General features: G+C 41.8%; 2 protein-coding genes across 11 annotated transcripts in view; one reads left to right on the forward strand and one right to left on the reverse strand.

The window, feature by feature from the left end:
• GTF3C5 (general transcription factor IIIC subunit 5) overlaps positions 1-25,336 on the reverse strand; it is an 870,547-nt gene that overhangs the window by 738,575 nt on the left and 106,636 nt on the right. The window lies entirely within an intron of this gene.
• Positions 1-25,336, forward strand: part of SETX (senataxin) — a 102,609-nt gene that overhangs the window by 13,653 nt on the left and 63,620 nt on the right. For all 10 annotated transcript variants that reach the window (XM_050759656.1, XM_050759660.1, XM_050759657.1 and 7 more), the window contains 6 exons: positions 1,040-1,149; positions 8,185-8,404; positions 10,592-10,711; positions 14,758-14,929; positions 15,067-15,154; positions 15,718-19,905. In XM_050759656.1, coding sequence (XP_050615613.1) covers positions 1,040-1,149; positions 8,185-8,404; positions 10,592-10,711; positions 14,758-14,929; positions 15,067-15,154; positions 15,718-19,905 — 4,898 coding nt within the window. The remainder of the gene's footprint in view (positions 1-1,039; positions 1,150-8,184; positions 8,405-10,591; positions 10,712-14,757; positions 14,930-15,066; positions 15,155-15,717; positions 19,906-25,336) is intronic.

Raw genomic sequence — 25,336 nt, forward strand, 5'->3', positions numbered from 1 at the left:
AATTCGAAGTAACTAGATTTGAAAATTCTAAGATTTTTTTCAAGTATTAAAGAATATCCACAAAAGTATATGTTTGATTTTTTTTTTTTTTTGCAAATCAAACACATTTGTGTAACCAGCATCCAGATCAAAAATCAAAACATTATCAACATCCCAGGAGCACCCTTCGTGCTTTTCTATCATTGTGCCTCCCATCCCCAAAGCCAGCCAGTGCCACTAGTGAAAAAACTATATTATTGGAAATAAAAAATGATAATTTTTTTGGAAATTTTACAGTTAAAGTTGATTCATGTAAAAGGGTAAATGGATTGTTCAGTAAATGAGAATGGGACAGCTAGTTGCTTAGGGGTAAAGCTGACTTTGTTCCTTATTTTTGTGTCAGATAAAGTCTAGGTGGATCAAAACATAAAATACAAATGGAATTGGACTTACAACCGTATGGTTACAGGTCCTTTATACATTCCCTATGGAGATAATTTTAAGTGTAAATAAAGAGATACAATCTTTTTTTTTTTTTTTTTTTTTTGAGACAGTTTTGTTCTTGTTGCTTAGGCTGGAGTGCAATGGCACGATCTTGGCTCACCGCAACCTCCACCTCCTGGGTTCAAGTGATTCTCCCGCCTCAGCCTCCTGAGTAGCTGGGATTACAGGCATGCGCCACCATGCCTGGCTAATTTTGTATTTTTAATAGAGACGGGGTTTCTGCATGTTGGTCAGTCGAACTACTGACCTCAGGTGATCTGCCCACCTTGGCCTCCCAAAGTGCTGGGATTACAGGCGTGAGCCACCACGCCTGGCAAAAAAGGGATCTATTCTAATAAGGTCAGAATAATTTCCAAGAACACGCTATGACCAACTGATTTAGCCTGTCAAATAGTTAAATATTATTCCTGCATTTACAATATAAGCATTTTTATGCCTCAATTTGGGGAAAAAAAGCAAATTTTTATTTATTTACAGAATAAACCAGGGAACCTAATTTAGGTAATCTTGATAAGATGATAAGATTTATATATTTTACTTATTTTTTTCCTTTTAGACGAGTTATGTGTTGAAGCACTTTGTCGGATGGAACAAGCCAATTGCTCCTTTCAGGTGTTTGACAAACATCCAGGGATCTATTTGTTTTTGGTCCATCCCAATGATATGGTGAGTATGAGTGTTGGGTGGTAGAAGGATATATTGTACTTTTGTATCTATAGATAGCTATAGTAGAGGTTTTTGGTGCAGATTTTGTTTAAAATGTTTGCTAAAATTTTTCTTGTTTTAAAATTTACTACAGTTAAGTAGAGGTTGCTGTGTGGTCAAAGAAGAGGGGATCTGAGAGGATAGGGGATACTTACCGACAGGTGATAATTCAGCTTAAAAGGCAAACGAGGCCGGGCGCGGTGGCTCACACCCGTAATCCCAGCACTTTGGGAGGCTGAGGTGGGCGGATCACAAGGTCAGGAGATCAAGACCATCCTGGCTAACACGATGAAACCCGTCTCTACTGAAAATACAAAAAATTAGCCGGGCGTGGTGGCGGGTGCCTGTAGTCCCAGCTACTCAGGAGGCTGAGGCAGGAGAATGGCGTGAACCGGGGAGGCAGAGCTTGCAGTGAGCCGAGATTGCACCACTGCAGTCCAGCCTGGGCAACAGAGTGAGACTCCATCTCAAAAAAAAAGACGGGTGGAAATAACTTGATGTTCTTTCACTGTGTTGAATTGAACTCAAGAAGATCTCTTCTCTTGACTTCTCACCTGCTTGTCCCACTGCAAACACGTGGAGATACTGGCTAAAACATTTGAAAAGTTATTTTCTCATAGATGAGAATTAAAACAAGGGAAGGTAGGGACGGGGACTAGGAAATTCTGGTGCTAGAAGTGAAGAAGGACAAAAGCCAGAACAGTGAGCGGGAATAGAAGCAGGTAGCATTGAAACCTGACATAGCCCTATGGCTAAGGTTTGAGATCTTGTCACCTTTTGTGGTAAGACAGTCTGTACTTCAGGTCTCATGCCTAATGCCACCTAGAACTGAATGACTACTTTAAGCCAGTAGTCAGGAAGGGCTGCTCTGCCAATGTAAGGCAAGAAAAATGATTTTTTTTAAAAAAAGCATTGTAATGGGATTGTCAGTCAAGATAATGGTGAATTTCAGTTTCCTCTGGGCCAAACACATACCAATGATATAAAAAAATGCAAAAGGAGGAAATTAAAGAGGTATAATCACTTTCCTCCAAAGGAAAACTTATTTCTGTGGACCAGCAGTGGAACAGAAACCTAAAGTAGTAAGTGAGTGGAAACCCGTAGGCCTGGGTGGCGGTGGGTAGTTGGGGATTCAGCTTGTGCAGGACAGCAGGAATTAGAAGTATACTCCAGGCAAAAAGAACCAAAGCCAAACTCCGCACTCCAAACAAGGGGCAGATGGCGGTGCTTCTCTGCCTGTGAAAGAAGGTTGCCAAAGTATTAAAAAGGTTCATTGGCTTTTTAAAAGCTGTGTACATATGGAGGAAGCAGGTCTGGTCTTGTAACCAGGGCCTGGGCCAAGCACATGCAGCCTTGGTGACCGAGTCTACCTAGTCCTTAGGTGACCAAAGGTTGGGAGTTCTGGGCTGCTGATAGTAGACCTAGTTCTGGAGCAGGACTCTGAAGGATGGATAGAGACCAGCCCAAATTTACATTTAGGAAGGGGAGGGATAGTGGTAGGAGGGACACAGAATTCCTCCCTGTCAGATGAGCTTGCAAACCAAATCCCTGAAACACGTGAAGAAAGCGTGTGCTCTGACAGAGAATGAAGACCAGCGCTATCGGTCCTTTCCCTAGGTTTAACTCTAGAGGAACTTGAAAGAGAAAATGGAGAACATTGAGAGAAACTCTGAGTTGACAAGGGCTGGTTTATTTAAAACAATTTTTTTTATTACTGTTTTTTAGTTTTTGAGACGGAGTCTCGCTCTGTTGCCCAGGCTGGAAGTAGAGACAGGGTTTCACCACGTTGGCCAGGCTAGTCTCGAACTCCTAACCTCAAATGATGCACCTACCCTGGTCCCCGAAAGTGCTGGGATTACAGGTGTGAGCCACCACGTCCAGCTGACAAGGGCTGTTTTGAAAGGTGAATGTGGGAGATGGGGAAGAGAATATCCTTAGTTTGTGAATTCCTTTTCACTCTGGGGTATTGGGTCCTATCAGGGAGTACCTGTGGGGGGTACTATGAAATTATCTCTGAGAGCATTCTCCTACAGCCTGAGAATTAAAATGGGCTGTGGGAGAATAAAGTAGAAAAGGAACTGTTAAGGTTCTGCTTCCAGTTCTCCTTCACCATTGCCTTAGATGAATAAAACCTGTATCCAAATCTGTTCTCAACTAAAAGATCCGATCCAGCTGAAGGTAGGACTGAAATCAGGACAGTGGATAACCCCTGATGTTTGTGAGGCACTGAGACAAGCACGTGGAGACCAATTAACCGCTGATGATTGCTTCAGTATCATCCCCTCTCAACCCCAGGAATTGGGGGATTATACCCCAGTAGTGTCTTCTAATGCTGCTTCTCCCTGGGAGTGATCACTCATGTCAGTGAGTGATTACGTTTTTCTGGCTTGGATTTTATCCACCACTCAGCTCTGAATTGATTGGGCATAAGCCAGTCTGGAGTCTGGCCTTCCACAGGCACCGCCTGACAGGAGCCAGTACCCCAGAGTGAAAGGGAATTCACAAACTAAAAATAATAGACACATGAGAAACATAAAGATTTCAGTAGAAGCTGATATATTAGAACACTTGTCCAATAAACTTAAAATTATTATAGTAAACGTGCTAGAAGAAATACGGGAAGATACTAATGTGAAATGAGAACTAGAAAACGTGAGAACCAACAAACCTGCACATTGTGCACATGTACCCTAGAACTTAAAGTATAATAAAAAAAAAAAAAAGAAAATGTGAGAACGAAGCCAAGTTGTTGTAAGATTGAAAAATGAGAGGCCGGGCGCAGTGGCTCAAGCCTGTAATCCCAGCACTTTGGGAGGCCGAGACGGGCGGATCACAAGGTCAGGAGATCGAGACCATCCTGGCTAACACGGAGAAACCCCGTCTCTACTAAAAACACAAAAAATTAGACGGGCGAGGTGGCGGCGCCTGTGGTCCCAGCTACTCGGGAGGCTGAGGCAGGAGAATGGCGGGAACCCGGGAGGCGGAGCTTGCAGTGAGCTGAGATCTGGCCACTGCACTCCAGCCTGGGCGACAGAGCGAGACTCCGTCTCAAAAAAAAAAAAGAAAAAGAAAAATGAGATATTTAGGAGACTTCAGGAGATGGGATAAATGATACAGTGGGTACAGCCAAGAGAACTGAATTAGAAGACCAGGTTGGCAAATCCCTAAGAAGAAAAAAAGAAATAGAAAATATAAAAAGAAAAGCTACAAGATAAATGGAGGGTAGAAGTAGTAGTGTTAACAAAGATGTAAGACGTCCCAGAAAGAGAAAATTAAAAATCAGGACAAAGAAATACTGGAGATAGGGCTGGGCACGGTGGCTCACACCTGTAATCCCAGCACTTTGGGAGGCTGAGGTGGGTGAATCATCTGAGGCCAGGAGTTCGAGACCAGCCTGGCCAACATGAGGAAACCCTGTCTCTACTAATAATACAAAAAAATTAGCCAGGTGTGGTGGTGCACGCCTGTAGTTCCAGCTACCTGGGAGGCTGAGGCAGGAGAATCGCTTGAACCTGGGAGGCAGGGGCTGCAGTGAGCCGAGATAGTGACATTGCACTCCAGCCTGGGCAGCAAGAGCGAAACTCCATCTCACAAAAGGAAAGTTGTACTATATGGAAAGAGAAATTAGATCCCTACCTCATTTTCATTCATAATGACAAAATCTGTCTAAAAAACCATAATGAGGTTCAGTTTTCAAACTCTTCGCAGGAAATAGAGGTGTATAGCATTTAGATTATAAGGTGAGGAAGGTTTGTTTTATTTTTTGAGACAGAGTCTTGGCCTTGTCACCTAGGCTGGAGTACAGTGACATGATGATAGCTCACTGTAATCTCTGCCTCCCAGGCTCAAGCATTTCACCAAAATCTCCTGCCTTGGTCACCATGCCCAGCTAATTTTTTGTAGAGATGGGGTTTTGCTGTGTTGCCCAGGCTGGTTTCGAACTCCTGGGCTCAAGTGCCCTGGCATCTCCCAAAGTGTTGAGATTACATGCGTGAGTCACCACGCCTGGTCTGAGGAAGGGTTTTGTAAAAACGAAAGCATTGATTATGAAAGGAAAGTTGATGAACTTGACTATATTAAAATGAAAAGTTATTGTTTATCAAACAACATCATTAAGAGAGTGAAAATACTAGTTAAAAATTGGGAAAAGGGCTGGGCATGGTGGCTCATGCTCGAAAGCCCAGTACTTTGGGAAGCCAGGGCCGGAGGATTGCTGGACGCCAAGAATTCAAGACCAGCCTGAGCAACATAGCAGGAACCTATCTTTAAAAAAAAAAATTTTTTTATTAGCTGGGCATGGCGCTGCACACATGTAGCCCTAAGCTACTCAGTAGGCTAAGGTGGGAGGATCGCTTGAGCCCAGGAGGTTGAGGCTGCAGTGAGCCCTGATCATGCTGGCGCACTCCAGCCTGGGCAACAGAGTGAGACTCTTTCTCAAAAAAAATTAAAAAATTGGAAGAAGATAATCATATTATTAATAATACGAGAAAAATGGGTGAAGATCTGAACTGAACAGTCATGTGCCAGAAGAGAAACTACTAATAGCTAATAAATATGTGAAGGAGTGTTTTATATTTAATGATCAGGGAAATAATAAGACCACAATGATACACCATTTTATATTTGTGTGATAGCCTGAGAATACAATTTTGGAGAGGTCATAGATTTGCAAAATCTCTTGTTACTGCTGGTAAGAGGTCTTGTGTTTAGCTGTCTTGTCCATTTAGTCCTCTTTAATCTGGAACATTTCATTGTCTTTCATGACAATTACTTTTCTGAAGAACACAGTCATTCCTGCTCTGTCTCTTTTTAAAAAAATAAGTGAGGCTGGGCATGGTGGCTCACGCCTGTAATCCCAGCACTTTGGGAGGCCAAGGTGGGTGGATCACAAGGTCAGGAGTTCGAGATCAGCCTGGCCAGCATGGTGAAACCCCATCTCTACTAAAAATACAAAAGTTAGCTGGGCGTGGTGGCACGCGCCTGTAATCCCAGCTACTTGGGAGGCTGAGGTAGGAGAATGACTTGACCTTGGGAGGTGGAGGTTGCAGTGAGCCAAGATTGTGCCACTACATGCCAGCCTGGGTGACAGAGCAAGACTCCATCTCAAAAAAAAAAAAAAAAAGGTGTTCCTCACTTTGGGTTTGTCTGATGTTTCCTTATGCATAGGTTCAGGTTATACATTCCCAACTGGAGTACCATGTAAGTGATGTTACTGTCCTTCTCACCTTGTCATATGTAGAGAGGCACGCCATGTCCTTTGCAACTCATGGTGATGTAAATTTTGAGCTTTCTGTGAAGATGTCCCATTTCTCTACTGTATAATTTCTATCGTTTAGATACTTTAAGACCATGTAAATACTCTGCATTTCACCAAAATCTCCTCCTAAATTTAGCATTCATTCATGTGTCTTGCCTGAACCAGTTTTTCTATCATGATTGCAAGATGGTAATTTCCTAACTCCAGCACTCTCCATGTTTACTAGTTACCACTTGACATTGATTGTACAGTAATCAAGAGCTTTTTCCCCTTCTACCACTTATCAGTAAGAACCCGGGCCGGGTGCGGTGGCTCAAGCCTGTAATCCCAGCACTTTGGGAGGCCGAGGCAGGCGGATCACAATGTCAGGAGATCGAGACCACCCTGATTAACACACTGAAATCCCGTCTCTACTAAAAATACAAAAAATTAGCTGAGCGTGGTGGCGGGCACCTGCAGTCCCAGCTACTCAGGAGACTGAGGCAGGAGAATGGTGTGAACCCAGGAGGCGGAGGTTGCAGTGAGCCGAGATCATGCCACTGCACTCCAGCCTGGGCGACAGAGCCAGACTTTGTCTCAAAAAAAAAAAAAAAAAAAAAAAAGAACTCATGGATTCCAAAACCTTTTCTGTAGTTTATAATTTGTTGCTTATGTTGGCATAGAGCTCATGTGGGGGTCTGTGTTTTTCCAACTGTTTGACTACAATCTGTAGTGAAAAAGTATACATGTGCCTATATAATGTATTTTGTAAAATAATAGTTTTACTATGAAGGATGCACTCGATATTTTTGTTTTATTTAGTTTATTTTTTCTTAAGGCTGGTTGTGAGCACTAAATTTAATTCATAGCCTCCAAGAAATTTAAAATCACTTCTTTATGCTATTTTGCCATTTAGAAACGGCCTTTGATTTCTTTTGAGATTCCTCATTTTGTGTTTTCTTTCCTTTTTTGAACATTCTGTTATGGAAAATGATAAACATAAAAGTAGCGAGAATGGTGTAATGAACCCCCCCATAATCCATCAGTTAGCTTTATCAATACGTGGTCAACATTCCACTCCCCTTTGGATTAGTTTAGAGCAAATCTTAGACATCAGAGCATTTCATCCACAAAATATTTCAGTATGTATTTCTAAAAGGTAAGGACTTAAAAAACCCGAAAAATATTGTCGTATATATATTTTTTGATATGGAGTCTTACTCTGTCGCCCAGGCTGGAGTACAGTGGTATGATCTTGGCTCACTGCAACCTCTCTCCACCAGGTTCAAACAATTCTCCTGCCTCAGCCTCCCAAGTAGCTGGGACTACAGGAGTGCACCACCATGTCCAGCTAATTTTTTTGTATTTTTAGTAGAGACTGGGTTTTGCCATGTTGGCCAGGCTGGTCTTGAACTCCTGACCTCAGGTGATCTGCATGCCTCAGCCTCCCAAAGTGCTGAAATTACAGTTGTAAACCACTGTGTTCGACCAGAAAAATACTATTATTGCATCTAAAAGAATAATTCCTTAATGTTGTGTTGCCAGTCAGTGTTTGAATGAATGGAAAGGATTGTCTCAAACTGTTTATTAGGACTCGTATGTTCAAATCAGGATCGAAGAAGGTCTACAGGTTGCATTAATTAGTATCTCACATGTCTTTTAAAATCTGCGGAGAATCCTGTTTTCTTATCCATGTTCTTACTGTATGTAGACCATTGTTTTTTGAATTAAGTAATAAACATATTATGTTCTGCATTTAGGTTCGGCGTTGGGCTATCTTGACTGCAAGAAACTTGGGGAAAGTGGACAGAGATGATTATTATGACTTACAAGAAGTTTTAATTTGCCTTTTTAAAGTCATTGAGTTGGGACTTCTAGAGAGTCCAGACATTTATACTTCTTCTGTCCTAGAGAAGGGTAAACTAATTCTTCTGCCCTCACACATGTATGATACTACCAACTACAAAAGCTATTGGTTAGGTGAGTATTGTTCCTACACTAATATACTTAGTATTTTCTTTTTTTTTTTTTTTTTTGTTTTTTGTTTTTTGTTTTTTGAGACGGAGTCTCGCTCTGTCGCCCAGGCTGGAGTGCAGTGGCGCGATCTCGGCTCACTGCAAGCTCCGCCTCCTGGGTTTACGCCATTCTCCTGCCTCAGCCTCCTGAGTAGCTGGGACTACAGGTGCCTGCCACCGCGCCCGGCTAATTTTTTGTATTTTTAGTAGAGACGGGGTTTCACCGTGGTCTCGATCTCCTGACCTTGTGATCTGCCCGCCTCGGCCTCCCAAAGTGCTGGGATTACAGGCGTGAGCCACCGCGCCCGGCCACTTAGTATTTTCATATAGTTCTGCTTTTTGAGACAGAGTCTCACTCCGTTGCCCAGGCTGGAGTGCAGTGGCACCATCTCCACTCACTGCACGCTGCACCACCTCCCAGGTTCTAGCAATTCTCCTGCCTTAGCCTCCTGATTAGCTGTGATTACAGGGGAATGCCACCACACCTGGCTAATTTTTTGTATTTTTAGTAGAGACAGGGTTTCACCATGTTGGCCAGGCTGGTCTTGAACTCCTGACCTCAAGTGATCTGCCCACCCCAGCCTCCTAAAGTGCTGGGATTATAGGCGTGAGTCATCGCGCCCGACCCTGTAGTTCTTGATTGTCCTAAAAGGGAAGTGTTCTCTTTTGGTAATCTGATAAAACTTGCTAAAGATAGGATTTTATAGTTCCCAGTTCTTATTCTGTCATTAAATTGACTTAACTATTACATACCTTGTTTTAAACAGTATTTATATCCTAGAAACTTTTGTGTAGTAAGAGGTACATTTTCAAGCACTGGCAAATGAATTGGATCTTGTTTAAGGACACATTTTATTAACAAAATATTAGTGTAATAGTTGGCTTTAAATAGGGTTTGATTGTTTTTTTTTTTTTTTTTTTTTTTTTTTTTTGAGATGGAGTCTCACGCTGTTGCCCAGGCTGGAGTGCAGTGGCGCGATCTCGGCTCACTGCAAGCTCCGCCTCCTGGGTTCACGCCATTCTCCTGCCTCAGCCTCCTGAGTAGCTAGGACTACAGGCGCCTGCCACCGCGCCTGGCTAATTTTTTGTATTTTTAGTAGAGACGGGGTTTCACTGTGGTCTCGATCTCCTGACCTTGTGATCCGCCCGCCTCGGCCTCCCAAAGTGCTGGGATTACAGGCTTGAGCCACCGCGCCCGGCCTAGGGTTTGATTGTTAATACTCCTTTTTCAGTGTGTAAAATATTTCCTGGTAGAACCAGGCATGGTGGTGCACGCCTGTAGTCCCAGCAACTTGGGAGGCTGAGGTGGAAGGATCATTTAAGCCCAGGAATTTGAAGCTGCAGTGAGCTAGGATTGTGCCCCTGCACTCCAGCCTGGGTGACAGAGGGAGATCCTGTCTCTTAAAAATATTAAATTTTCCTGGTAGGAAGAATTGTCAGCATTGTTTACAAGTCCTATAGTGGCTCAAAATACTTCTTTTTTTTTTTTGGAGACGGAATCTTGCTCTGTTGTCCCAGGCTGGAGTGCAGTGGCGCCATCTTGGCTCACTGCAAGCTCTGCCTCCTGGGTTCACACCATTCTCCTGCCTCAGCCTCCCCAGTAGCTGGGACCACAGGCACCCGCCACCACACCCAGCTAAATTTTTTGTATTTTTAGTAGAGACAGGGTTTCACCATGTTAGCCAGGATGGTCTCGATCTCCTGATCTCGTGATCTGCCCGCCTCAGCCTCCCAAAGTGCTGGGATTACAGGCATGAGCCACCACGCCCGGCCTCAAAATACTTCTATACCATTTCCTTGATTCCAGATCTTAAGGTCACGTGTCGTAATTGGCAGTGATTTTTTTTCTTTCTTAGCGGTATATGGAATATGGTACATCTTAAAATTGAAGGCATCTTATATTGATGAGATACAGTTTATATGGTAGTTATCTTAGAAATTGTTTTCTAACCATTTTCTACTTTGACACTTGAATTAGTCTAAAGTTCTGTTACTTGGGAGCAGTTGTGTATGAATATCTGAGACTTAAGTGTTTGAGAAACTAAATACTATCTTGCTTCATCTTCCTGCCTTGTTTTTCTTTTGCAAACTAAACCAGGCATTAGAATAGTATTATTTCATCAATTCAATATAACTCTAAATGATCTTACAGGTATTTGCATGTTGCTGACCATTCTTGAGGAACAAGCCATGGATTCCCTATTGTTGGGCTCAGACAAACAAAATGATTTTATGCAATCGATACTTCACACTATGGAGAGGCAATCAGATGGTAATAAATTTTACTTGCTGAATGCTTTTGAGTATGGTGATGATGATGCACTTTTAAAACGATAGTGTCTTTGCAGGAATTGGTGCATGTTGTGGAGAAAAGAGTTTTTCTGGTTTAGTAATAGATTCAGACTTTTTCGTTTTGTTTTGTTTTTTGATACGGAGTCTCACTCTTGTTGCCCAGGCTGGAGTGCAATGATGGGATGTCAGCTCACTGCAACCTCCACCTCCTGGGTTCAAGAAATTCCCCTTCCTCAATCTCCTAAGTAGCTGGGACTACAGGTGTGCACTAGCACGCCTGGCTGATTTTTTTGTATTTTTAGTAGAGACGGGATTTCACCATGTTGGTCAGGCTGGTCTTGAGCTGTTGACCTCAGGTGATCTGCCTGCCTTGGCCTGCCAAATCGCTGGGATTACAGGCATGAGTCACCAGTGCTGGGCCCAGATTCAGACTTTTAAATCAGAAAGGACCTTTATAATTTAATTCAGTACCTTCCTTCCATAGAAGAAGGGAAGTTAATCTACTTTTTCATGATGAAAAAGTTGGTGGTAGGATAAATATCAGGACCTCTGGGACACCCATTTGTAATGACATTGTGGTTAACATTGTGGGAAAAGCCTTCTCTGTCCCATGACCTCCCTTTGCCTGCCTCTTTGTTTCTCTGTGATTCTCTAATACAGTAACTGCCAGCCACATGTGATTATTAAAACAAATTTAAGTCAGTTAAAATTAAAAATGCAGTTATTTGGTCCCACTAGTCATATTTCAAGGCTCAGTGGCCACACGTGCCTGTACTGTACCCTGTACTGTATTGAACGGTGCATAGACAGAACATTTCCATGATCACAGAACATTCTCTTGGATATGCTGCTCTAGATAGTCTAGATAATGAGGCCTAAAACTTGTAGTTGTCTTTATTATTAGATCCTGACCTCCTTTTGCTGATGCTTGTATCATGCTAATCATGAAGGATCTGTGATTAAAGTGCTTCGAATCTTTTTGAAGTTAATGAATTAATAAAGACCAAGTATACCAGATCCTATGAAAACATAACTAATATAATTTTTCCCCTCATTCTCTTCCCCATGCAACTTGAATGTTGTATATAAACTCATTTGTGGGAGATTCTGATATAAATATATTGTTATTCTTTTGTTGATAGGGCATATATATATATTTTTTGTTTTGTTTTGTTTTGTTTTTTCTTTTTGAGACCAAGTCTCTCTCTCTCACCCAGGCTGGAGTGCAGTGGTGTAATCTTGGCCAACTGCAGTCTCTGCCTTTGGGTTCAAGCAATTTTCCTGCCTCAGCCTCCCAGGTAGCTGGGATTACAGGTATGCGCCACCATACCTGGCTAATTTTTGTATTTTTAGTAGAGATGGAGTTTCACCACGTTTGCCAGGCTGGTCTTGAACTCCTGGCTTCATGTGATCCGCCTGCCTTGGCCTCCCAAAGTTTTAGGATTACAAGTGTGAGCCACCACGCCTGGCCTGTGGCATATATTTTCTTGCTAGATTATATCTGATTAAGGCTATTACTCTTTTGCCAACATTTACTGCGTAAATTGTTCATTTCTTTCCCTTTGCCTAACTACATGTATAATTCTGTCCTTTCTGTTAAGCTAGCTCCCTTATCATCTTAAAAAAAAAAAAGCGGCCGGGCACGGTGGCTCAAGCCTGTAATCCCAGCACTTTGGGAGGCCGAGACGGGCGGATCACGAGGTCACAAGATCAAGACCATCCTGGCTAACCCGGTGAAACCCCGTCTTTACTAAAAAAAAATACAAAAAACTAGCCGGGCGCGGTGGCGGGCGCCTGTAGTCCCAGCTACTTCGGAGGCTGAGGCAGGAGAATGGTGTGAACCCGGGAGGTGGAGCTTGCAGTGAGCTGAGATCCGGCCATTGCACTCCAGCCTGGGCAACAGAGCGAGACTCCGTCTCAAAAAAAAAAAAAGCACCTTTTTTTTTTTCCCCTTCTTTTTTTTTTTTTTTTTTTTGAGACGGAGTCTCGCTCTGCCGCCCAGGCTGGAGTACAGTGGCCGGATCTCAGCTCACTGCAAGCTCCGCCTCCCGGGTTCCCGCCATTCTCCTGCCTCAGCCTCCCGAGTAGTTGGGACTACAGGCGCCCGCCACCACGCCCGGCTAGTTTTTTGTATTTTTTAGTAGAGACGGGGTTTCACCGTGTTAGCCAGGATGGTCTCGATCTCCTGGCCTCGTGATCCGCCTGTCTCGGCCTCCCAAAGTGCTGGGATTACAGGCTTGAGCCACCGCGCCCGGCCTTTTTTCCCCTTCTTTTGAGACAGGATCTCACTCTGTCACCCACCCTAGAGTGCAGTGGCTCAATCAGGTCTCATTGCAGCCTTAACCTCCCAGGCTCAAGTCATCCTGCTGCCTCTGACTCCCTAGTAGCTGGGACCACAGGCATGTGCCACGTTACCCAGCTCTCACTATGTAGCCTAGGCTGGTCTCGAACTCCTGACCTCAAACAATCCTCCTGCCTCGGCTTCCCAAAGTGTTGGGATTTACAGGCGTGAGCCACTGAACCCAGCCTCGTCTTCAAAATTTTAATTACCTTTTTGAGAAACTTTTCATAATGGTCTTCACCTAGCTACTTTCTTTCTTGTAAGCTTACTAGACACAGGCACTGTTTCAGATGCGGTGGAGGATAGAAAAATATATAAGAAAGTTCAGATGACTGTGACAAAGTCTGAGAAGTATGAGGGAAGGAAAGTCCCAAGTTCTAGGATGACTTACCAACTAGCAGTAACTGAGTGAATTCCAGCACTTGCCTTAGAAGAGTACTGTAGATGACTGAAGTGGGGGAATGTTTAATATATAGTAGGAGGCATTTAAGCTGAACTTTTAAGGATGAGTAGGATTTTGATAGGTTGTGCTAGAAGCAAGGGCATTCTAGGGCTTATTTTGGAAAAAGGCAGTGATCTATTTTTGCTGTAGATAGTATATGATTACAGGAATATGAAAAATAAAAATGGAAATAGTAGATCAGTATCTTTTAAGTTCTTGACTGAGGACTTTGAATTTTCTTGGAAGACATTAAGTAGCCATTGAAGGTCTTTGAGTAGGGCAGTATATTGCTACTGCATATCTAATAGAGAAGCAGGAAGTTGGATGAAAAGTAGATAATAGCAAAGCCACGTTGAGATACGGACGGATGAAGAGTGTGTATCTTTGCCTTACTCCTTAGCTAAAGAATTTAGTCATTGACTGGGTGCGGTGGCTCACGTCTGTAATCCCAGCACTTTGGGAGGCCGAGACGGGCGGATCACAAGGTCAGGAGATCGAGACCATCCTGGCTAACATGGTGAAACCCCATCTCTACTAAAACATAGTAAAAATTAGCCAGGCGTGGCGGTGGGCACCTGTAGCCCCAGCTACTGGGGAGGCTGAGGCAGGAGAGCAGTGTGAACCTGGGAGGCGGGGCTTGCAGTGAGCCAAGATCGCGCGACTGCATTCCTGCCTGGGCTACAGAGCAAGACTCCGTCGCCAAAAAAAAAAAAGATTTTAGTCATTTACACTAACTGCATGACACAAAATTCAGGATCATGCTGAAAGAGAATTTCTTGTGTTGTGGGCTTCATGTAGATCTGTAAATACCAAGTTTCTTTCTCTTTCCTTTATATTTTTTCATCTTCTTTTCTGTTAGTTATTGGAGGATGGGACTACAAAGTTTTGGGAGGGGTTGAGGAGCTAAGTTAGAAAAGGTTGTTTCTGGTATGGCAAATAGGGTGTGAAAAGATTGTGTTTACCTAGACTGTTCTACTGTTTTCTTGCCCATTAAATAATTTGCCATTAATTTTTTTTTTTTCAGAAGTATCATAGTATTGCTTGAAAAAAAATCTTGAAAATGTACCTGCTTTTTAAAACCTATGTGTGTCTAAGGATTGGTGGCGTGCTACTTTAAATTATTTGTTGCTTGGCTTTTAGTTTGGTTACTACTCACTAGATAAAGAATGCTTAATTCTCAATGTATTTTAGTATGTTTTTCTAACTGTTTAGTAATTCAACGATTTGTGCCATTGTATTTCAGATGATAGTGTGGATCCTTTCTGGCCAGCATTACACTGTTTTATGGTGATTCTGGACCGCCTTGGATCTAAGGTCTGGGGTCAGCTTATTGATCCTATTGAGGCATTTCAAACCATTATCAACAATGCAAGCTACAATAGAGAGATCCAACATATACGGAACAGCTCTGTAAGGTTAGTTCAGCTAATGTCAGGATTTATACATCATTTCTGTAAGAAAGTGTGTTCCACTGAATTTCTTAACAAGAGGTGTTTCTGCCTTTTTTTCCCCCCTTAATTTCAGTAATTTCTATTTATTCTTAATATTTAAGGACCAAGTTAGAACCGGAGTCGTATTTGGATGATATGGTGACTTGCAGCCAGATCGTATACAATTATAATCCTGAAAAGACCAAAAAGGTATAAAACACTTTGAAAATTCAGATGCTGTTTTATTGCCTTTGTGTTGTGTAGACTATTTTATATAATTTGTTGAGTTGTTGATTTTATGATATGTAGCTGTTCTCAATCTACTACTATGTAAAAGACCTTCTCATTGAACAGCAGGTGTATTGTGCATTGGGGAAGATGGACTCTAGCTACAGTGTGTATACTTTGGAAAATTAATTTCTAAGTACATTTAGGGACGATGGAAAGTTTATGGGGACATACGTGGTATGACTAGAAATCAAAACTAGCTAGTGGAAAAAAGCTGAGAGTACATAAAAGTGTTATCAATTTGTCTTTTTATGAAACTTTAACCTCAAAATTCAGTTTATATTTTTAGTTTCTTTGGAGTTAGGTATATTACGATTGTGATATAATTGTATGCCACAATTACACCATTCCATTGTATACCGTAATAATGATGTGGTAAACCAAAATAAGAGAGTTGGGAGACATATTTTTCTTAACGACTTGGATGTTGAACCTGTCATAAGTGGTGCTTATTTATCTGAACATCAGCATTTCTTTCCTTTTAGGATTCTGGATGGAGAACAGCCATTTGCCCAGATTATTGTCCTAACATGTATGAAGAAATGGAAACATTAGCCAGTGTGCTTCAGTCAGATATTGGTCAAGACATGCGTGTTCATAACAGCACATTTCTGTGGTTCATCCCTTTTGTCCAGTCCCTCATGGATCTTAAGGATTTGGGTGTGGCTTACATAGTAGAGGTTGTTCATCATCTGTACTCTGAAGTCAAAGATGTCCTCAACCAAACAGATGCCATGTGTGACAAAGTCACTGAATTTTTTCTTCTAATTTTGGTATCAGTGATTGAACTGCATAGAAATAAAAAATGTTTGCATTTGCTGTGGGTAAGTTCCCAGCAATGGGTAGAAGCTGTCGTCAAATGTGCCAAGCTTCCTACCACTGCATTTACACGGAGTTCTGAGAAATCATCTGGAAATTGCTCCAAAGGAACAGCAATGATATCATCACTGTCGTTGCATTCCATGCCATCGAACTCTGTACAACTTGCTTGTGTGCAGCTGATTAGAAGTCTCCTTAAAGAAGGTTATCAGCTTGGGCAGCAATCTCTTTGCAAGCGATTCTGGGATAAACTCAACTTATTCCTTAGAGGAAATTTATCTCTAGGTTGGCAGTTGACTAGTCAGGAAACCCACGAGCTACAAACTTGTTTAAAGCAAATTATTAGAAACATAAAATTCAAAGCACCTCCATGTAACACTTTTGTGGATCTGACTTCTACATGTAAAACCTCTCCTGCATCTTATAATAAAGAAGAAAGTGAACAAATAGGGAAGAAGTCTAGAAAAGATATGCATTGTTTGGAAGCTTCCAGCCCAACATTTTCTAAAGAACCAATGAAAGCGCAAGACAGTGTACTGATCAAAGCAGATAATACTATAGGAGGTGACAATGATGAGCAAAATTATATAAAGGATGTAAAACTAGAAGACCAGCTCTCAGCTGGGTCATGCTTAAAGCAGAGTAGTGAAAACATTTTTACTGAAAGAGCTGAAGATGAAATTAAAATAAGTACAAGGAAGCAGAAGTCTGTAAAGGAGAACTCCTCATATACACCAGAGGATTGTACTTCAAGAAATGGTCCAGAAAGGGGATGTGACAGAGGAATAATAGTATCAACACGTTTGTTGACTGATTCTAGCACTGATGCTTTGGAAAAAGTGTCCACATCAAATGAAGATTTCTCTTTAAAGGATGATGCTCTTGCTAAAACCTCAAAACGAAAAACTAAGGTACAGAAAGATGAAATCTGTGCAAAGTTATCACATGTAATAAAGAAGCAACACAGGAAGAGTACTTTGGTCAATAATACTATCAATTTAGACGAAAATTTGACTGTATCTAACATTGAGCGTTTCTATTCAAGGAAAGATACAGGAGTTCAGAAAGGAGGTGGTTTCATACACAATCTTTCTTTAGACCCTAGTGGTGGTCTGGATGATAATAAGAATGGAGAACAAAAATCTCAAAACAATTTATTGCCAGAAGAGAAGCAATTAAAGAATGAAGAGTTAGATATTTTCTATTCCCATGAAAACAGTTGTGAAATACAGGAATTTCATGTTGATGATAAAGATTCGATCCTCTTTACAGAAATGGCCAATACTTTAGAGAAGAAATCATCTTCCTTTAAAGATCTTATGACTGTACCTGAATCAAGAGATGAGGCGATGAGTAATAGTACCAATGTGATTTATTCTAACTTGACAAGAGAACAGGCCCCTGGCATCAGTCCTAAATCTGACACCTTAACGGATTCTCAGATAGACAGAGACCTTCACAAATTATCTTTACTAGCTCAAGCCAGTGTTATCACGTTTCCATCTGATTCCCCTCAGAACTCATCCCAGCTACAAAGGAAAGGAAAAGAAGATAAAAGATGTTTCACAGCTAACCAAAATAATGTTGGCGATGCCTCCCGTGGACAGGTGATTATTATTTCAGATTCTGATGATGATGATGATGATGATGAAAGAATCCTGAGTCTTGAGAAACTCACTAAACAGGACAAAAGATGCCTTGAGAAGGAACATCCAGAGCAGCACATTTCAACAGTCAAGGAGGAAAAGAATCCAGTAAAGGAAGAAAAGACGAAGTCTCTTTTTCAGTTTGAGGAATCTGATTCTCAGTGTTTTGAGTTTGAAAGTGCATCAGAAGTGTTTTCCGTTTGGCAAGATCATCTAGACAATAATAATTCAGTTCAAGATGGTGAGAAAAAATGTTTGACTCCTATAGCCAATACCACAAATGGTCAGGATTGTACAGATTATGTATCTGAAGTTGTTAAAAAAGGGGCAGAGGGTATTGAAGAACACGCAAGACCACAGAGCAGTCGTGTTTCTGTTGAGGAATTTTGTGAAATTGAAGTAAAAAAGCCTAAGAGAAAACGATCTGAAAAACCAATTCCTGAAGATCCTGTGAGGCCTTCATCTTCTGTCGGAAATGAGGGCCAGTCTGATACTAATAAGAGAGATCTTATTGGAAATGATTTTAAAAGTATAGATAGAAGGACTACAACTCCCAATTCAAGTATTCAGAGAGCCACTACGGTTTCACAAAAGAAATCTTCAAAGCTTTGTACTTATACAGAACCCATCAGGAAAGTTCCAGTTTCTAAGACCCCTAAGAAAACTCATTCGGATGCCAAAAAAGGACAGAATAGAAGTTCAAATTACCTCAGTTGTAGGACAACTCCTGCTATAGTGCCACCAAAGAAATTTCGTCAGTGTCCTGAACCAACTTCAACAGTGGAGAAACTTGGCCTGAAAAAGGGTCCTCGTAGGGCATTTGAGTTGTCCCAGCGATCTTTGGATTATGTAGCTCAGTTACGTGATCATGGCAAAACTGTTGGAGTAGTTGATACTCGAAAAAAGACTAAATTAATTTCTCCTCAGAACCTGTCTGTCAGAAATAATAAGAAACTGCTGACTAGTCAAGAACTTCAGATGCAAAGGCAGATCAGACCCAAATCACAAAAAAATAGACAAAGACTTTCTGATTGTGAAAGTACAGATACTACAAGAGCAGGGCCTCATACAGCACAGAATTCTGACTTACTTGTACCAGAATCTGATAGGTCAGATTATGATTGTACAGGAGGAACTGAGGTACTTGCCAACAGTAATGAAAAACAATTAATAAAATGCATGCCTTCTGAACCAGAAACCATAAAAGCAAAACATGGGTCTCCAGCGACTGATGGTGCTTGCCCTTTGAACCAGTGTGATTCTATAGTGTTAAATGGAACAGTACCAACAAGTGAAGTAATTGTCTGTACTTCAGAGGACCCTCTGCGGGGAGGTGATTCGACAGCACATCATACAGAGATGGCAACTTTGAACGAGGGAGAGCCTGACTCCAGCAGTGATATAGAGGAAGATAACTTATTTTTAACACAAAATGATCCTGAAGATATGGATTTATGTTCACAAATGGAGAATGACAATTATAAATTCATTGAACTAATTCATGGAAAAGATACAGTTCAGGTTGAAGAAGATTCTGTAAGTCAGCCTCAGTTGGAATCTTTGAGTGGCACAAAGTGTAAGTACAAAGATTGTCTTGAAACCACAAAAAACCAGGGTGAATACTGCCCACAACACTCTGAAGTGAAAGCAGCAGATGACGATGTATTTCGTAAACCTGGTTTGCCTCCTTCTGCATCTAAACCTTTGAGACCTACCACTGCTAAGATTTTTAGCTCAAAGAGTACTTCACGAATTGCTGGTCTTTCTAAATCTTTGGAAACTTCTTCAGCACTTTCACCATCTCTAAAAAATAAGTCAAAGGGGATACAGTCAATTTTGAAAGTACCACAGCCAGCTCCCCTCGTAGCTCAGAAGCCAGTGGGTGAAATGAAAAATTCGAGCAATGTTCTTCATCCTCAGTCTCCGAATAATTCCAACAGGCAAGGTTGCAAAGTTCCATTTGGTGAAAGCAAATATTTTCCATCTTCCTCTCCAGTAAACATTCTCTTGTCATCACAGTCTGTCTCTGACACCTTCGTTAAAGAGGTCTTAAAATGGAAATACGAAATGTTTTTGAACTTTGATCAGTGTGGGCCCCCTGCAAGTCTTTGTCAGTCCATCTCAAGACCTGTGCCTGTCAGATTTCACAATTATGGAGATTATTTTAATGTTTTTTTCCCTTTGGTGGTATTGAATACTTTTGAAACAGTAAGTATGTGTTTCATTTGTATGCCTCTCCAAACTTTTCAAGTTACCTCTTTACCTTGCTGAGTGAAAATGAGAGTGTAGTTCAAAAATCAGCCGGGCATGGTTGTGGGTGCGTGTAATCCCAGCTACTCAGGAGGCTGAGGCAGAGAATTGCTTAAACCCAGGAGACGGAGGTTGCAGTGAGCCGAAGTCGCGCCACTGCTCTCCAACCTGGGCGACAGAGCGAGACTCCATTTCAAAAGAAAAACAAAAAAAAAGTATAGTTAAAATAATTGACCTTTTTGATTTAGATACTGCTTTTAGATTTCATGTTGAACAGACATTTGTGCCAGCCACTGTTCTAGATACTGGCAATACAGAGGAAACTTTTTTTTTTGAGATGGAGTTTTGTTCTTGCTGCCCAGGCTGGAGTGCAATGGTGCTATCTCAGCTCACTGCAACCTCCGCTTCCCAGGTTCAAGTGATTCTCCTGCCTCAGCCTCCCAAGTAGCTAAGATTACAGGCATGTGCCACCAGGCCTGGCTAATTTTGTGTTTTTAGTAGAGAAGGGGTTTCACCATGTTAGTCAGGCTGGTCTCGAACTTCTGATTCTGACCTCAGGTGATCCACCAGCCTCGGCCTCCCAAAGTGCTGGGATTACGGGCATGAGCCACTGTGCCTGGCTGAAAACACTTAACCCTCTGCTCCTTGGAGTTAATAGACACAACTCGGGGTGCTAATAACATACCAAGTCCAGAGGTAACACTGAAGGAAATGTTTATTGATACACAGGTAAAGGAGGACTTCTCAGAGGAGATAGTTTCTCATCTGCATTTGTTTTGTTTGTAAATAACAGAGACCTCTGCTGTAGTTTTCTTGAGGAGGTAGCAAAGGGTGAATTACATCGAACACAAAGTAGTAGTAATGAATCCTAAATTTCTCTACACATCAGACTTCCCAGTTTCTTTTTTTTTTTTTGAGACGGAGTCTCGCTCTGTTGCCCAGGCTGGAGTGCAGTGGTGGTGTGATCTCGGCTCGCTGCAAACTCCGCCTCCTGGGTTCACGCCATTCTCCTGCCTCGCAGCCTCATGAGTAGCTGAGACTATATGCCACCACGCCCTGCTAACTTTTTGTATCTTTAGCAGAGACTGGTTTTCGCCGTATTAGCCAGGATGGTCTCTATCTCCTGACCTTGTGATCCGCCCGCCTTGGCCTCCCATAGTGCTGGGATTACAGGCGTGAGCCACCGCACCCGGCCCCAGTTTCTTACTCCTCATAGCAGCTGCTCTATGTAACAGCCTGCCCAACCCCAGCACATCCTATTCTGGTTTTTCTCTCCTTCTTACTCAAGTAGAATTGACAGACGATAAGATTCCCAGTTAAAATTTGAGAAAAACAGCAAATAATTCTTTAGTGTAAGCAGTTGCGTTTGGAAGGATTTTTGTGTGTGTGTTTTCAAGGCAGGTAAGAGGTGGGAGCAAATTTTTACTTATTCTTCAAAAGAAATCTTTGCGAATACAGTAAGACTCTTAAAACTAACAATGTTGAGGTAAGTAGTCATGGTTCGTTAACTTGATATTTGAGTGCCTAGTGTGTGCCAAGTGCTCTTAAAAGTGTGGGAGATGAAGTGGTGAACAAGACAGATGAGGTTTCTTCCTTCTGGAAGTGACCATTTCAGATTGAGATAAAGACTCTAGTATGATCTAGAACGAAGGGGACAGGATACTTTCTGGAGAGATCAGATAACCTCTATGAGCAGATGATATTTACACTGAGACCCAAGTGACTGGGAGTTAACTGTGGGAAGTATGTTCAGGCAGAGTGGAGTGCAAAGACAGTCTGATAACAGTAAGATTGGAGTGTTGGAGAAGGAAGTGTAATGTACAAAGGAACAAGTCTACTACAAAAGAAGTGAGTTGTTAATGCTGTACCTGGTGAGATAAATGGCTTTTACATAGCTTGAGTCAGTGTATCTTCATAAATGTGCTTTATGTTTAATCTTTTGATCAATTTGTGCCCCAAATTTTAGCCATTGTTGAGAGTTGCTTTATTATTTTTCTTTTTTCCTAAGGTACTTTCGTTTTAGCAGGAGTTGCTTTATTTTCGCTGGAAAGCACTAAATTGCTTAGAAGCCATTCATAACCCTATGAGGGATAGACACATACTTTTATTTCCTGAGTTAAAGGTACTTATTAAGATTTATTTTCTTCAGGACATTTTTGTAGTCTCAGCCTTTTTTTTTTTTTTTTTTTTTTTTGAGACGGAGTCTCGCTTTACTGCCCAGGTTGGAGTGCAGTGGCCAGATCTCAGCTCACTGCAAACTCTGCCTCCCGGGTTTACGCCATTCTCCTGCCTCAGCCTCCCGAGTAGCATGTGCCACCTCGCCCGGCTAGTTTTTTGTATTTTTTAGTAGAGACGGGGTTTCACCATGTTAGCCAGGATGGTCTCGATCTCCTGACCTCGTGATCCGCCCACCTCGGCCTCCCAAAGTGCTGGGATTACAGGGTTGAGCCACCACGCCCGCCCATCTCAGCTTTTTAAAAACAGAATGAGCATAAGTTCCATTTGTACATATACAGAGTTTAAAATCGTCAAAGATTTCTATCTGGCCCATTATAAAGAACATCAGGCACCCCCATCCCCTAAGTAACTATTTTCTTTCTTTTTTTTTTTTGAGACGGGTGTCGCCCAAGCTGGAGTGCAGTGGCGCGATCTTGGCTCACTGCAAGCTCTGCCTCCTGGGTTCACGCCATTCTCCTGCCTCAGCCTCCCAAGTAGCTGGGACGACAGATGCCCATCACCATGCCTGGCTAATTTTTGTATTTTTAGTAGAGGCGGAGTTTCACCATGTTAGCCAGGATAGTCTCAATCTCCTGACCTCGTGATCTGCCCGCCTCGGCCTCCCAAAGTGCTGGGATTGCAGGCGTGAGCCACTGTGTTGGACCCCAAGTAACTATTTTCTATTCTTAATGAGTCCTTTGAAAATTTCTTTCCATATTTGTTTGTTTATTTATTTATTTATTTGAGACAGGGTCTCACTCCTGTCCCCCAGGCTGGAGTACAGTGGTGCAATTATATGGCTCACTGCAGCCTCAACCTCTTGGGCTCAGGTGGTCCTTCCATCACAGTGTCTCGAGTAACTGGGACTACAGGCTCACACCATAATGTCCAGCTAATTTTTGTGTTTTTAGTAGGGGCAGACTTTTTGCCATGTTGCCTAGGCTGGTCTCAAAACTACTGGACTCAAGCGATCCACCTGCCTTGGCCTCTCACAGTGCTACAATTACAGGCATGAGCCATCCTGCCTGGCCCTCCTTCCTATTTCTGAGTAACATTCCCATATTGTAACTCCTTGATTTTTCAGTTTTAGGCGTTTCTATTTCCTGCTTCAGGAACTACCCCCGTTCCCAGCCTAACCCTTGCACACACCCTTCCTGTTCCCTCATCCTCATTAGGGGATTGTCTTGAAATTTTTAGATCCATTTTTGTTATTTTGACTATGTGAAAGATATCTTCAGCTAAGCCATGTAGTATGCTGCAATTGCCTTTCCATTTCCTTCCAAACTCTGTGTTTTCCTTGGATTTATTGTTTTATATGTTTATTTAATTTTTTACTTATTACTAAATTAATGCCAGGCTGTCTTTTTTTGAATGTTTAAATCTCTTATGATCAGGCACATTAGTTAATCTATAAATTTGTTCTGTGTGTGGTGCATGATGATATTCCTGAAATAGTAGTCCTTATCCTTGGGTTGGGTCCCAAGGGCTCCACCCCCGTCATCTTTCTTGGTCACTCATGTTAGCGAGGCCTGTCCTTCAGGCTTCCAGAGAAGAGGGTATATGGGAGGTACATTTTTGAAACTTTGTATATCTTAGAATTTCTTTAATCTTCTCATTTTCTTTAATTTTTTCTATCTTTTATCTCATTTTCTTTTTGTTCTCCTTTCTTGGAGGCCACCTCAACTTTTCTCCCAAATCCATTGCATTCTTTTTAGTGTATTTTTAGTTTCCTGGAACTCTGGTTCTCGGAATAGTCCTTTATTTTGTGGATGTGGTATTTTTTATTAGCTAAAGTTTATTAATGATAATTTTAAAGTTAGCTAAAAGTTGTTCTCTTTTTGCATGCTTCCTGTCTCCCCAGTTAGTTTTTTCCTGTTCATTTTAGTGTTTATAGTCCTTTCTATTAATTTCTTTTTTTATGTGGTAATGATTTCTGGTGGTCTACTCACATTTAAGAACAGGAAACTAAAAAGTAGATTGGAACATTATTCATGGTAGCCAAAAAGTGGAAACAACCCAAATGTGTGTGTAGTTGATGAATGGATAAATAGGTCTGTTCATACAATGAATGGAATAATATTCAGCCATAAAGAGAAGTGAAGATCTGTGTTCACTAATGAACCTTGAAAACATTGTGCTAAGTGAAATAAGTCAGGTTCAGAAGGTCACGTATTGTATGATTCCATTCATATGTATTGTCCAGAATAGGCACACCTGTAGAGACAGAAAGATGAGTAGTTGTCAGGGGAAGGAAGGAGGTGGGAATTGGGACTGCTGATAGGTATAAGGTTTCTTTTGGGGTGATGGAAATGCTGTGGAATGAGGTAGTGGTGATGGTTGCACGGCATAGTAAATAAAACCATGGTACTAAAAACCACTGAGACGTACACTTTAAAATGGTGAATTTCATGTTGTGTGAAATACTATCTCCATTTAAAAAATGTTACTTTAAAAAGAATAAATTTGATTAGCAACAAGTTAAGAAAGATGCCTAGGAAAACATGAAATCTTCAGATACTTTTACAAAAATGAACCCGTTTATGGTTGCACTCTGGAAGGCAAATGTGATCTGAGGGGTGCCATAGCAGGGTAATACCCAACATTAGTTTCATTCTTTATGGTAAGGTTTTGCGTTTAGGTGCAGTTATAATCTGTATTTTATTATATATATAAAAGGTGAAAACACCAGAAGCTCTGAGTGAAAGGGTGGGCTTGTTGACCATTGGCACTTCATTAGGAAGCCCCACCCCAATGTCTTTTTTTCTTTTTTCTTCAGATGGAGTCTCACTCTGTTGCCCAGGCTAGAGTGCAGTGACCCGATCTCGGCTCGCCGCAACCTCTACCTCTTGGGTTTAAGCATTTCTCCTGTCTCAGCCTCCCAAATAGCTGGGACTACAGGTGCACACCACCACACCCGGCTAATTTTTGTTTTTTGTTTTTTTTTTTTGAGTCGGCGTCTCATTCTGTCTCCCAGGCTGGAGTGCAGTGGCGTGATCTTGGCTCACTGGCAGCTCCGCCTCCTGGGTTCACGCCATTCTCCTGCCTCAGCCTCACAAGAAACTGGGACTACAGGTGCCCACCACTGTGCCCAGCTAATTTTTTGTATTTTTTAGTAGAGACGGGATTTCACCGTGTTGGCCAAGATGGTCTTGATCTCCTGACCTCGTGATCC

Source organism: Macaca thibetana, chromosome 15, assembly GCF_024542745.1.
Source record: "Macaca thibetana thibetana isolate TM-01 chromosome 15, ASM2454274v1, whole genome shotgun sequence".
Classification (NCBI taxonomy): domain Eukaryota; kingdom Metazoa; phylum Chordata; class Mammalia; order Primates; family Cercopithecidae; genus Macaca; species Macaca thibetana.